The 12,800-nt window shown below is 36.4% G+C and overlaps 1 protein-coding gene across 1 annotated transcript; it reads left to right on the forward strand.

Moving 5' to 3' along the window:
• The first annotated feature begins 25 nt into the window (after positions 1–25).
• On the forward strand, positions 26–12,232 carry LOC132564639 (nose resistant to fluoxetine protein 6-like). Its single transcript, XM_060229278.1, has 11 exons — positions 26–218; positions 583–756; positions 1,344–1,437; positions 2,154–2,246; positions 2,683–2,875; positions 4,284–4,363; positions 5,177–5,275; positions 5,961–6,108; positions 10,414–10,603; positions 11,437–11,576; positions 12,029–12,232. Exons 1-11 carry the CDS (start codon positions 26–28, stop codon positions 12,200–12,202), a joined length of 1,578 nt encoding a protein of 525 aa, XP_060085261.1. The 3' UTR covers positions 12,203–12,232.
• Positions 12,233–12,800: the final 568 nt, after the last annotated feature.

Here is a 12,800-nt window from a genome sequence, read left to right on the forward strand (position 1 = left end):
CAGGGCTGTTTGTGGTGTAATTGTTATGTTGGTAACTATTGGAACTATAGTTGACCTTGTGGTGACCTTTAACGAGAGAAGGCAAAAAAGCAGTAACAGCTATGTGATATTGGTTGAGGATAATGAAACGACGGGTAGAACAAGTGTACTGTCGAACGAGACATCATCCTCAGGCCAGATACAGAGTCAACGACTGAACCCACCACAACCAAATAGGGGTAAGAGAAGTTAATTTCAGTTCCTAACCTGTCCCATAATGATTATAACTACAGCATTCCCTATCTGCAAAAGTTGGATTTGGTCATTTTACGGCATAACCATGTAAAACAGTTAGGAGAAATTTTAGTGTTAAGAAACAAACTTAAAAATGATGAAAAAGAAAACAAAAAAAGATCAGGCATTAAACTGCAGATTCTTTGATTGCGAGTACTCTTCTCATTTAATTTGTTTTGTATCTAAATATGTAAATAGGACCTGTTGTTGAGCCAGTGGAAGTCATTCAAAGCCAGTAAACTCTTTTCTTCTCTGATGTATTTTTCATCAGTTGGCAATGTATGTTGAATAAATTTATCTTCGTCACAGGAAAGATTTGTCAGGTCGCAGTGGCTTTTTCTATAGTGACCAATACAAGAAAACTGCTGTCCACTTCTACCTCCTCTGGTCATCTTACATCTCTCAACGGCATGCGTGTGTTGAGTATGTTCTGGATCATACTTGGACACACTTACCTCTTTGCGAGTTTAGGAATGACTGTAGGTATGTAAGAACATTTAATACACATGTAAATGTATGGACTTTTCGTAATCCTGAGATTATTTAATTTTTTTTTGCAAACATGGACTTAGGTGACATTTTAAACTCACCAGGCCTGAAGTTTATGGCATACCTTGGTATCCGTCCGGGAAGGGGAATCAGTTTTGTATAAAAGGTAGGATTCGGCCCCTTAGGACCTTAAGGGCGGGATCCGATAGGGGTAATACAGCAAATTATTTAAAATCCTACTCCTTCTGTAGGAATTATTGGATTTTGTCCAAATTAAGTGTGAAGAATTTTTGGGTGAAGAGGAATCAATTTTGTATAAATGGTTTATCATCACTCCCTGGGAGGGGTGGGCCCAATTGAGGAAATGTAAGTCTTAAGAGTCCTTCCATTCTGACTCTAGAACATTAGTCTTGGGTATATTTTAATCCACCTGAAACATCAGGGAGTGGCAATGATATCAAACATGCATGATTCAATCCTGAGATTGTCCTGACAAAATCTTTCTCTTTCAATTTGGTCCAAAATCCAACATAACTCATCTTTAACAAATAATCTGAACTACTTCTCAAAATTCATTCCAGAAAATTCTTTAGCAGCAGTGAAGATTATACAGCGATTCTCCTTCCAGGCCATTATCAATGCCACTGTGTCAGTAGACACCTTCTTCTTCATGAGGTAAGAATAGCTTAATTGGTCCTTTTCTTCTTATGGATAATCCTTCTTCCAGAAAACTTTATGAAGTTCCTCAAAGTCAGTCTCTTAGAAAGTAAAGATTTATTCTATATAATAAACAGCCTTACTAGATTACTTGGATAATCTTTATCTTTATGCAGTTTGCTTGAGACCAACCTGTATTGTATTTACAGAGTTTTCCATGTGACACGCCTGTATTGTATTTACAGATGTTTGCTGGTGACCTACCTGTATTGTATTTACAGAGTTTTCCTTGTAACATACCTGTATTGTGTTTACAGCATTTTGCTTGTGACCTCCCTGTACTGTGTTTACAGCATTTTGCTTGTGATTTACCAGTATTGTGTTTACAGATGTTTGTTGGTGACCTACCTGTATTGTAATTACAGAGTTTTCCTTGTGACATACCTGTGTTGTGTTTACCTGTTTTGTTTTTATTTATAGTGGATTACTGGTGACCTACCTGTATTGTATTTACAGAGTTTTCCTTGTGATTTACCTGTGTTGTATTTACAGCATTTTGCTTGTGATTTACCTGTTTTGTTTTTATTTATAGTGGATTACTGGTGATGTATTGTCGTTACAGCATTTTGTTGGTGACATACCTGTAATGTGTTTACAGAGTTTTCCTTGTGACACACCTGTGTTGTGTTTACAGATGTTTGTTGGTGACCTACCTGTTTTGTTTTTATTTATAGTGGATTACTGGTGACCTACCTGTATTTGAAGAATAGACAGGAGAGCACAGATTCTTTTAATTGGGTGCTGTTCTACTTTCATCGGTACTGGCGGTAAGTGAGTTTGTGTGACTTCACTTGGCTTGTAGTCTCCTTGTTAACCATGTTCTTACATTTTTAGACTTTGAATGGTTGAGAGAGACTTTAGTTTTGCGATATGGTAGTTTTCCCTTATGTTCTTTCATTTGGTTTTGTCTCTGGAACTTTGGTAAGGATGTGTCTGTATCAAAATTAGGTCACTGTGGCCTTTATTTGGACCCCTGACCTACATCAAAGAAAAAGTTTGTCCAGACACTGTCTCCTACATCACTGGATCTTCCTACTAAGAGTATGGGTTCACATTGGTGAGGTGGCCAGAGTGTCCTGTATCATAAGTAGGTCACTCTTACCAACATTTTGACCTTTAACCCACATCAAGGTAAAATTTTGTATCACAAACTAAAAGGACCAGTATCAGTATGGACTAATTGATGTTATGTTTAACTTTCAGACTGACCCCAGTGTATGCCTTCTGTATCATGATCTGGGGTTCTCTATTCTTTCACACCCTGAGAGGGCCGATGGCAGTGTGGAGGTCCACCCCACAGACTCAGGCTCTTATCAATGAGTGCTCCAAGTCGTGGTGGGCAAACATTCTCTATATAAACAACTACTACCCATACTCTGGTGATATCAATCAACAGGTCAGTTAATTACATGTAGCTCGGAGAGTTTTAGTTTACCTGACTTCAGGTCATTTAATCAATTAGCTCAGAGAGTTTTAGTTCACCTGACTAAAAATAACAAGAAAAGTTTAAGGTGCTTTGTCATATCTATGATTATTCAAATTGCACTCCGTGTCTATGGTAGATCCATCTGTAATCCATCAAAGATTCAAAGGTTCCTCTTGGTTTTAAGTTTAAAAAACAAAATGGCTGGCAGGTGGCCATCTTATATTTTCTTTTTAAGTTTGTGATACCCACATGACAAAAGTCATAAAAGGTATTTGTCCAGAAAGACGTCACTGCTCTTGAGGCTGCATTTATTTTTTTGATTGTCGTGAAACTCAGAAAAAAAAATTACCTCTGGCTTCAAGTTCATATTTCAACCTTCTGCTCTCAAAATGTGGGTCACCATCACAATAAACAGAAATTTTCAAAATTGTTTTACATCACTGCTCTATACTACAATCTGCGTTTCTTTTTCAAATGGCAAAAACTAGGTCACTGTTACCAAACTGTAAACACTGTTACTATAAATAGAACTGAATAGAGTTTTTCTAGTCAATTTTACTCGAAGATTCAACATTTATGACATATGGTAATAATTTATTATCTTACACACACTTCTCATGGTCAGACCAGTTCATGAAACAGACCAAATCATTTTAAGTTTCGCTTTACCCATGGCCTTTTGTACAACTTTGGGATGCAAGGGTAATTATATTGTTGATGATGGCTGGGTATATCTATTTCTGGAGATTAGTGTCAGATGAATCTTTCTCAAATGTCATGAAGGTTATCTATTGTTCCCTCTCGATAATGGAACTTATCAGTAAAACCAAAATGGCTGACTGGCAGCCATTTTGCATGGTTTTGACAATAAAAGTTAGTATCTTGAAGCACTGAATGATAGTCTTTCAAATTTTCATATGTAGGTTCCTTTTTCCCATGTTGTACATTTTCAATTTTGAGCTAGATCAGAAATATAAAATGGCAGACACTCAGCTATCTCGGATTTTGGTAGTGTATGTTAGTTTATGATATATCTGGAGAAACACAGTTATTGATAATTTTCAGAGATTTTCTTGAATTTTCTGTAAATAATAGCAAATAAAAGCAAAAAAGAGAAAAGTAGATAAAATATCAAACTTTAAAAGAAGAACTAAGGACCATTCAGTGGTGGGTGCCAAGATTTCTTTTTGATCACTTATTTATAATTTCTAGAAGGCGTAAAGAGATACCTCAGACATTCATTGATCAGCACCATGTTAGCGACGCAGGCCCCTGTATTTATAGCCCTTTATTCACGTGTACTAGCTGTGATATTTTCTTTGACATTCTAATGATAGTCTGTAAACCTTTTTTATTGATAACATTTTGTTACTTTCAGTGTATGGGATGGTCCTGGTATTTAGCCAATGATATGCAGTTTTATATCATCAGTCCCATCATCCTGATTCTTCTGTATCGGTAAGTTTGATTGGTGAAAATTCATTGTGAAGACACAGTTATGATATTTTTCATGGTATTTCATAAATCGCTCAGCAACCATTGTCTCTCAGTCTCTTTAGCTTTAGCTCTCTAATATATTTTGGATAAGTAATCCTTGATTGATAATAAGAACCCATATTAAGGCAATGCTATTTAACAAACTTGTCTCACTTTAAACAAAAAACAACATATTTTAGCACATCTTTAGAATTGATGTTTTCTTTTGAAAGCTGTTAATGTTTGATATCAATATCTATTTAAGATATGATATCAGGCGTGGCACTTACAGTTTATTAAACCATTGAATGGTCATCAGATTGCATTCATTGTCAATATGAATACAATATGGGTCTACAGGTAAATAGATTGACATTCATCAGGAAATCATGATTATTTCATCTGCTATGAGTGCATTTAAATTGACAATTATCACTGTTTAATAGTGATATTTAAATTAATTTTGTATTATTTTAAAACTTAGCTGTGTCTATTTAATTCAGTCATCAGTTGATTTTTCCAAGTAAATGTATCGTTATCTATTGGAATAGCTACCATAAAATCTTGGTTACCTGAATGATTTACGAAATGCAATAATGTGTTTATCTGCGTTGACCATGACACCAAAATGATATCCTATTAATTATTGTCTAATGATAGACTACACACCTGTTAATACAAGATTTAACACTGAGGAAGGACCATAATATACAATAATAGTATTTTATGGATATGTATACATAATATACATAAATTTTTATTAAAGAATGTTCCTTGTTTGTGTTCTTTCTCCAGGTATCGTAAAATTGGCTTCGCAGTGTGTGGAGGTTTGATTGGAGCATGTATCTTTATTCGTGCAATGACAGCTTTTGAATTTGGAATTCATGTGCCAAAGTAAGCATTTGGTTAATTTTTCATAAGCTTGTCTGTTAACTAAACTGAGGAAACATGGCAAACAATATTCATTTGTATCGTATTGGTAGACGGATCCAGCAGTGAGCTGTGATAGCTCAGTTGGGAGAGCATCACAAAAAATCCATAACTGGATAAAGTTTTGAGGTGTACGGTTCGATCCCTACCTAGGACTGATTCGTGTCTCTCAGTTCGTCCCGTACAGTCATATTATTGCTGTTTGACTGGATACTTTACACCAACCTTTTGTATAACAGATATTGCTATTGTGTGAGGAAGTCACCACACACTACAAGGAGACCATGTCTCAAATAACCTTAGCTGCCCATGAATAAATAAACCAAGAAAATATACAAACATGTGTGCAGATAATATTTTTGCAATGATGTTTACTTTAAAAATTGTATATAAAATCATTCAGAATCTTAGCATTAAATGGATTTGAACAGGTTGTATGTAACATAGACAATATTGCAAGCTAACATAACATGCTATTAGACAATAAACAGATATATTCAGTATCATGCACAACAGTATAAGGCAAAGACTAAAACATGAAGCTTAAGAAATACGTTCTTTTATAATACTGTTCGTACTACGGAGAAATGTATCACCAACAAAAAGAGTCCTTTCGATGTTGTTTAACTCATCAATCTGTTTTGTCTAGCCAAGCAGTCACAAAACACAAGGATAATTACTATGGTCAGCATGCTCCTCTTTACAACAAGATGTACACACGGATTGCTCCTTACATTGTGGGGATGTTACTGGGCTATGCACTACACAAGACAAACTGTAGGGTGAGGATGTCTAAGGTAAGATACATAGATACATTGTGGGGATAGTGTTGTGTGGTATACATTGTAGGGACACTGTTGTGTGAAATATATACATTGTGGAGATACTGTTGTGTGCTATACATTGTGGGGATACTGTTGTGTGATATACATTGTGGGGATACTATTGTGTGATATACTTTGTGGGGATACTGTTGTGTGATATACATTGTGGGGATACTGTTGTGTGCTATACATTGTGGGGATACTGTTGTGTGATATACATTGTAGGGACACTGTTGTGTGGTATACATTGTGGGGATACTGTTGTGTGGTATACATTGTGGGGATACTGTTGTGTGGTATACATTGTGGGGATACTGTTGTGTGATATACATTGTGGGGATACTGTTGTGTGATATACATTGTGGGGATACTGTTGTGTGGTATACATTGTGGGGATACTGTTGTGTGGTATACATTGTGGGGATACTGTTGTGTGGTATACATTGTGGGGATACTGTTGTGTGGTATACATTGTGGGGATACTGTTGTGTGATATACATTATAGGGATACTGTTGTGTGATATACATTGTGGGGATACTGTTGTGTGATATACATTGTGGGGATACTGTTGTGTGATATACATTGTGGGGATACTGTTGTGTGATATACATTGTGGGGATACTGTTGTGTGATATACATTGTGGGGATACTGTTGTGTGATATACATTATAGGGATACTGTTGTGTGATATACATTGTGGGGATACTGTTGTGTGATATACATTGTGGGGATACTGTTGTGTGGTATACATTGTGGGGATACTGTTGTGTGGTATACATTGTGGGGACTGTTGTGTGATTGTGTGATATACTGTTGTGTGTATACATTGTGGGGTATACTGATTGTGTGGTATACATTGTGGGGATACTGTTGTGTGGTATACATTGTGGGATACTGTTGTGTGATATACATTATAGGGATACTGTTGTGTGATATACATTATGGGGATACTGTTGTGTGGTATACATTGTGGGGATACTGTTGTGTGATATACATTGTGGGGTTACTGTTGTGTGGTATACATTGTGGGGATACTGTTGTGTGGTATACATTGTGGAGATACTGTTGTGTGGTATACATTGTGGGGATACTGTTGTGTGATATACATTATAGGGATACTAATGTGTGATATACATTGTGGGGATACTGTTGTGTGATATACATTATAGGGATACTGTTGTGTGGTATACATTGTGGGGATACTGTTGTGTGATATACATTGTGGGGATACTGTTGTGTGGTATACATTGTGGGGATACTGTTGTGTGATATACATTGTGGGGATACTGTTGTGTGATATACATTGTGGGGTTACTGTTGTGTGGTACACATTGTGGGGATACTGTTGTGTGATATACATTGTAGAGATACTGTTGTGTGGTATACATTGTGGGGATACTGTTGTGTGATATACATTGTGGGGATACTGTTGTGTGATATACATTGTGGGGATACTGTTGTGTGATATACATTGTGGGGATACTGTTGTGTGATATACATTGTGGGGATACTGTTGTGTGATATACATTGTGGGGATACTGTTGTGTGATATACATTGTGGGGATAGTGGTGTGTGATATACATTGTGGGGATACTGTTGTGTGTGTTGGTGATATACTGTTGTGTGATATACATTGTGGAGATACTGTTGTGTGATATACTATTGTGTAATATACATTGTGGGGATACTGTTGTGTGATATACATTGTGGGGTTACTGTTGTGTGGTATACATTGTGGGGATACTGTTGTGTAATATACATTGTGTGGATACTATTGTGTGATATACATTGTGGGGATACTGTTGTGTGATATACATTGTGGGGATACTGTTGTGTGGTATACATTGTTGGGATACTGTTGTGTGCTATACATTATGGGGATACTGTTGTGTGCTATACATTGTGGGGATACTGTTGTGTGCTATACATTGTGGGGATACTGTTGTGTGATATACATTGTGGGGATACTGTTGTGTGATATACATTGTGGGGATACTGTTGTGTGATATACATTGTGGGGATACTGTTGTGTGATATACATTGTGGGGATACTGTTGTGTGATATACATTGTGGGGATACTGTTGTGTGATATACATTGTGGGGATACTGTTGTGTGGTATACATTGTGGGGATACTGTTGTGTGCTATACATTGTGGGGGTACTGTTGTGTGCTATACATTATGGGGATACTGTTGTGTGCTATACATTATGGGGATACTGTTGTGTGATATACATTATAGGGATACTGTTGTGTGATATACATTGTGGGGATACTATTGTGTGGTATACATTGTGGAGATACTGTTGTGTGGTATACATTGTGGGGACACTGTTGTGTGATATACATTGTGAGGATACTGTTGTGTGATATACATTGTGGGGATACTATTGTGTGATATACATTGTGGGGATACTGTTGTGTGATATACATTGTGAGGATACTGTTGTGTGATATACATTGTGGGGATACTGTTGTGTGGTATACATTGTGGGGATACTATTGTGTAGTATACATTGTGGGGTTACTGGTGTGTGGTATACATTGTGGGGATACTGTTGTGTGGTATACATTGTGGGATACTGTTGTGTGATATACATTATAGGGATACTGTTGTGTGGTATACATTGTGGGGATACTATTGTGTAATATACATTGTGGGGATACTATTGTGTGATATACATTGTGGGGTTACTGTTGTGTGGTACACATTGTGGGGATACTGATGTGTGATATACATTGTGGGGATACTGTTGTGTGATATACATTGTTGGGTTACTGTTGTGTGATATACATTGTGGGGATGCTGTTGTGTGGTATACATTGTTGGGATACTGTTGTGTGCTATACATTATGGGGATACTGTTGTGTGCTATACATTGTGGGGGTACTGTTGTGTGCTATACATTATGGGGATACTGTTGTGTGATATACATTGTGAGGATACTGTTGTGTGATATACATTGTGGGGATACTGTTGTGTGATATACATTGTGGGGATACTGTTGTGTGATATACATACTGTTGTGTGGTTACTGTTGTGTGATATACATTGTGGGGATACTTGTGTGATATACATTGTGGGGATACTGTTGTGTGGTATACATTGTAGGGATACTGTTGTGTGCTATACATTATGGGGATACTGTTGTGTTGTATACATTGTGGGGATACTGTTGTGTGCTATACATTGTAGGGATACTGTTGTGTGCTATACATTGTGGGGATACTGTTGTGTGCTATACATTACTGTTGTGTGATATACTGGGGATTGTGTGATATACATTATAGGGATACTGTTGTGTGTTATACATTGTGGGGATACTGTTGTGTGATATACATTGTGGGGATACTATTGTGTGGTATACATTGTGGGGATACTGTTGTGTGGTATACATTGTGGGGATACTGTTGTGTGATATACATTGTGGGGATACTGTTGTGTGATATACATTGTGGGGATACTATTGTGTGATATACATTGTGGGGATACTGTTGTGTGATATACATCGTGGGGATACTGTTGTGTGATATACATCGTGAGGATACTGTTGTGTGATATACATTGTGGGGATACTGTTGTGTGGTATACATTGTGGGGATACTGTTGTGTGATATACATTGTGGGGATACTGTTGTGTGATATACATTGTGGGGATACTGTTGTGTGATATACATTGTGGGGATACTGTTGTGTGATATACATTGTGAGGATACTGTTGTGTGATATACATTGTGGGGATACTGTTGTGTGATATACATTGTTGGGTTACTGTTGTGTGATATACATTGTGGGGATACTGTTGTGTGGTATACATTGTTGGGATACTGTTGTGTGCTATACATTATGGGGATACTGTTGTGTGATATACATTGTGGGGATACTGTTGTGTGCTATACATTATGGGGATACTGTTGTGTGCTATACATTATGGGGATACTGTTGTGTGATATACATTGTGGGGATACTGTTGTGTGGTATACATTGTGGGGATACTGTTGTGTGGTATACATTGTGGGGATACTATTGTGTGGTATACATTGTGGGGATACTGTTGTGTGGTATACATTGTGGGGATAGTTTTATGAGAAAACATTATGGGGATATCCCTGATTAAGATGATGTATTGTGTGTTTTTTTTTTTGGGAGACAATATTGTTGGGTTTTTATTGCTATATAATATAAGTAAATGTTGTACCCAGGTAGTTACAAAGAAGGGATATTGATTTTAGATTAAAATTCATTTCACGGGCATGTATAATTTTTTAAATACAGGTTACAGTTTTGACTGGTTGGTCTGTTGCCATAGCAACAGGATTGTCTGTTGTATACGGTCTCTATGACTACTACTACCACAGTTTCAATGCATCCTTGGCAGTAAGTGTCATTTACCTGGCCTTTAATCGCTTTGCCTGGAGTGTTGCTCTTGCTTGGGTTGTATTTGCCTGTGCTACTGGATATGGAGGTAAGATTTTAAAGAGTTATCTCCCTTGAAATAATCATAGGTACTGCTTCAAAGGGACAGATTGTTCAGCTGTGATATTCATAATTGATCATGTAATGAAAAAAATAGTGCTGTCCTACAATGAGCTGAGTGTCACATAGCAACACGACACATGGTACTTAATGTGTGGCATCCAGTTTATTTGTACTTCGCATTATTGCATGCTCTGTCCCAAAGTTATTACTGGATAATGAAATTATTATGCATTGTTCTGAACATGTATTAGATCATGGCAGGCTTATTACCAGTATGAACTTATTCTATAGATCATGGCAGGCTTATTACCAGTATGAACTTATTCTATAGATCATGGCAGGCTTATTACCAGCATGAACTTATTCTATAGATCATGGCAGGCTTATTACCAGCATGAACTTATTCTATAGATCATGACAGAATTATTACCAGCATGAACTTATTTTATAAATCATGGCAGGCTTATTACCAGCATGAACTTATTGCTGGAGACATTACTTGTACTGAATGAAAGCTTCCAAAAGACAGCTCACGTAGCATTATGCTGATGATATGTGATGAAGAGGTCTCATGACAGAAAAATTGAATTCCATTTACTTTGATTTGATGAGACACAAGTAAAGACCACAACTACAGCTACACTTAACCAGATCACCAATAACTATAGTTCAAATTTTTACATATAACAGTATCTATAGGGTCCCTGGTTTTTCTATCAGATCACTGATGTTTCCATTTAAGGTAGTGTTGTATCCTGTAGACATCAAGTATGATGGTGTTCTGGATTTAAAATTCTCTATCTTGTGTGTATTTTACAGGGCTAGTAAATTCTATCCTGTCTTGGAGTGCGTGGGCTCCACTCGGACGTCTAACCTATTGTGCCTATCTCATACATCCAATGATTTTGGAATTTTTCTTCTTCCAACCATACGCTTACATAGTATCTGATGTCAACATGGTAAGGCTCATATTTTATATCTCTATTAAAGTATTATAGTCCTCCGAAAGAAAACTTGTATAAATTTTTACCAAATAAGGTAACAGACAATTGAGAACATTGTTGGGTCAAAGATCAAGTTCTCTTATCAGCTTATTTGATATCATTAGGAGAATGGTTATATCAGGATTTTGAAATATTTTCTTATGACCATAAAATGGATATTAACATTGGTACCTTGCTGCTCTATAGAACCAATAAAATCCCCATACAACTAAGCAATAATATCACGTGACCTCACAGTGAGGTCACAATATTGCAAAAAACATGTTGAAAACATTCTGATCAACCGTGAACATGCTTCTAGAGTACTTGGTAGAAAAAAGGATGATAAATTCCTATGGAACTGTTCTTTCCACAGTAGATATACATTAGCACTGACTAAAACTGGTCCTTTTTTTTCCTTTTTCCAGATCTGCTATTACCTCGGATTGTTGGTCCTAACCTACATGTGTGCCTACATTGTATCTATGGCTGTGGAAGCTCCAATGCTAGGTCTGGAAAAAATCCTCATCCCCCTCATGGAAAAAGCTATTAATACACTGGTACGCTTCCTGCAAAGTTTTCTTCGTAGGAGGCCAGATTAAGGTATTTTTTGAGTGAAATCACATTGTATTGGTAACCAGCAAAATTTTCTTTAAAATTTTCCTCAAAATTTTTCTCTAGTTAGAAATATTTTTATTGTAGTAAGTTTTCACACATTGCCAGTCAAAAGCTTTCTCTAGGTTATTTAAAACACATTCTGAGTAATTTGTCTGATGTTTTAGTGTCATAATTTTAGATTGATCTATTTAATAACTATGTAAACAATGAAATAAAGACTGGCAACATATAGACACAGAAAAACATCAACGTCAATTGAATTGAGTTCGTCAAAAACGTTTTCCCAATAGGAAAAGTATTACACACATGTCTACACTGGGTAGTAAACTTTGCGTATGAATCACTCTCTCTCTGTTACAATTACAAACTACATTTTATCATATTTTTTTTTTGTTTTTAACTCAAACTTCAGAAATCGTAAAACAAATATGTAGTTAATTCTTAAGATCTTTGAGATGAACTTGATAGGGACTCAATTGAATACAGTTATTCCATTTCTTTTCTGCATTTTTTTTCAAATATAGCCAAATTATCTCAAGAAATCCATCTGATGACTGAGAAAGAATAATGTCAATTTCAGCC

Source organism: Ylistrum balloti, unplaced genomic scaffold, assembly GCF_031769215.1.
Source record: "Ylistrum balloti isolate Yb309-2 unplaced genomic scaffold, AGI_CSIRO_Ybal_v1 Utg372458, whole genome shotgun sequence".
Taxonomy (NCBI): domain Eukaryota; kingdom Metazoa; phylum Mollusca; class Bivalvia; order Pectinida; family Pectinidae; genus Ylistrum; species Ylistrum balloti.

What these genes read in the sequence shown, in the direction of transcription:
- LOC132564639 (XM_060229278.1), top strand. Translation starts at nt 26, where the DNA reads ATGTTGGTAACTATTGGAACTATAGTTGACCTTGTGGTGACCTTTAAC. An exon ending in ATCCTGATTCTTCTGTATCG is followed by an intron (nt 4,364 to 5,176) that starts GTAAGTTTGATT and finishes TTCTTTCTCCAG; the next exon opens with GTATCGTAAAATTGGCTTCG. An exon ending in TTTGGAATTCATGTGCCAAA is followed by an intron (nt 5,276 to 5,960) that starts GTAAGCATTTGG and finishes TGTTTTGTCTAG; the next exon opens with CCAAGCAGTCACAAAACACA.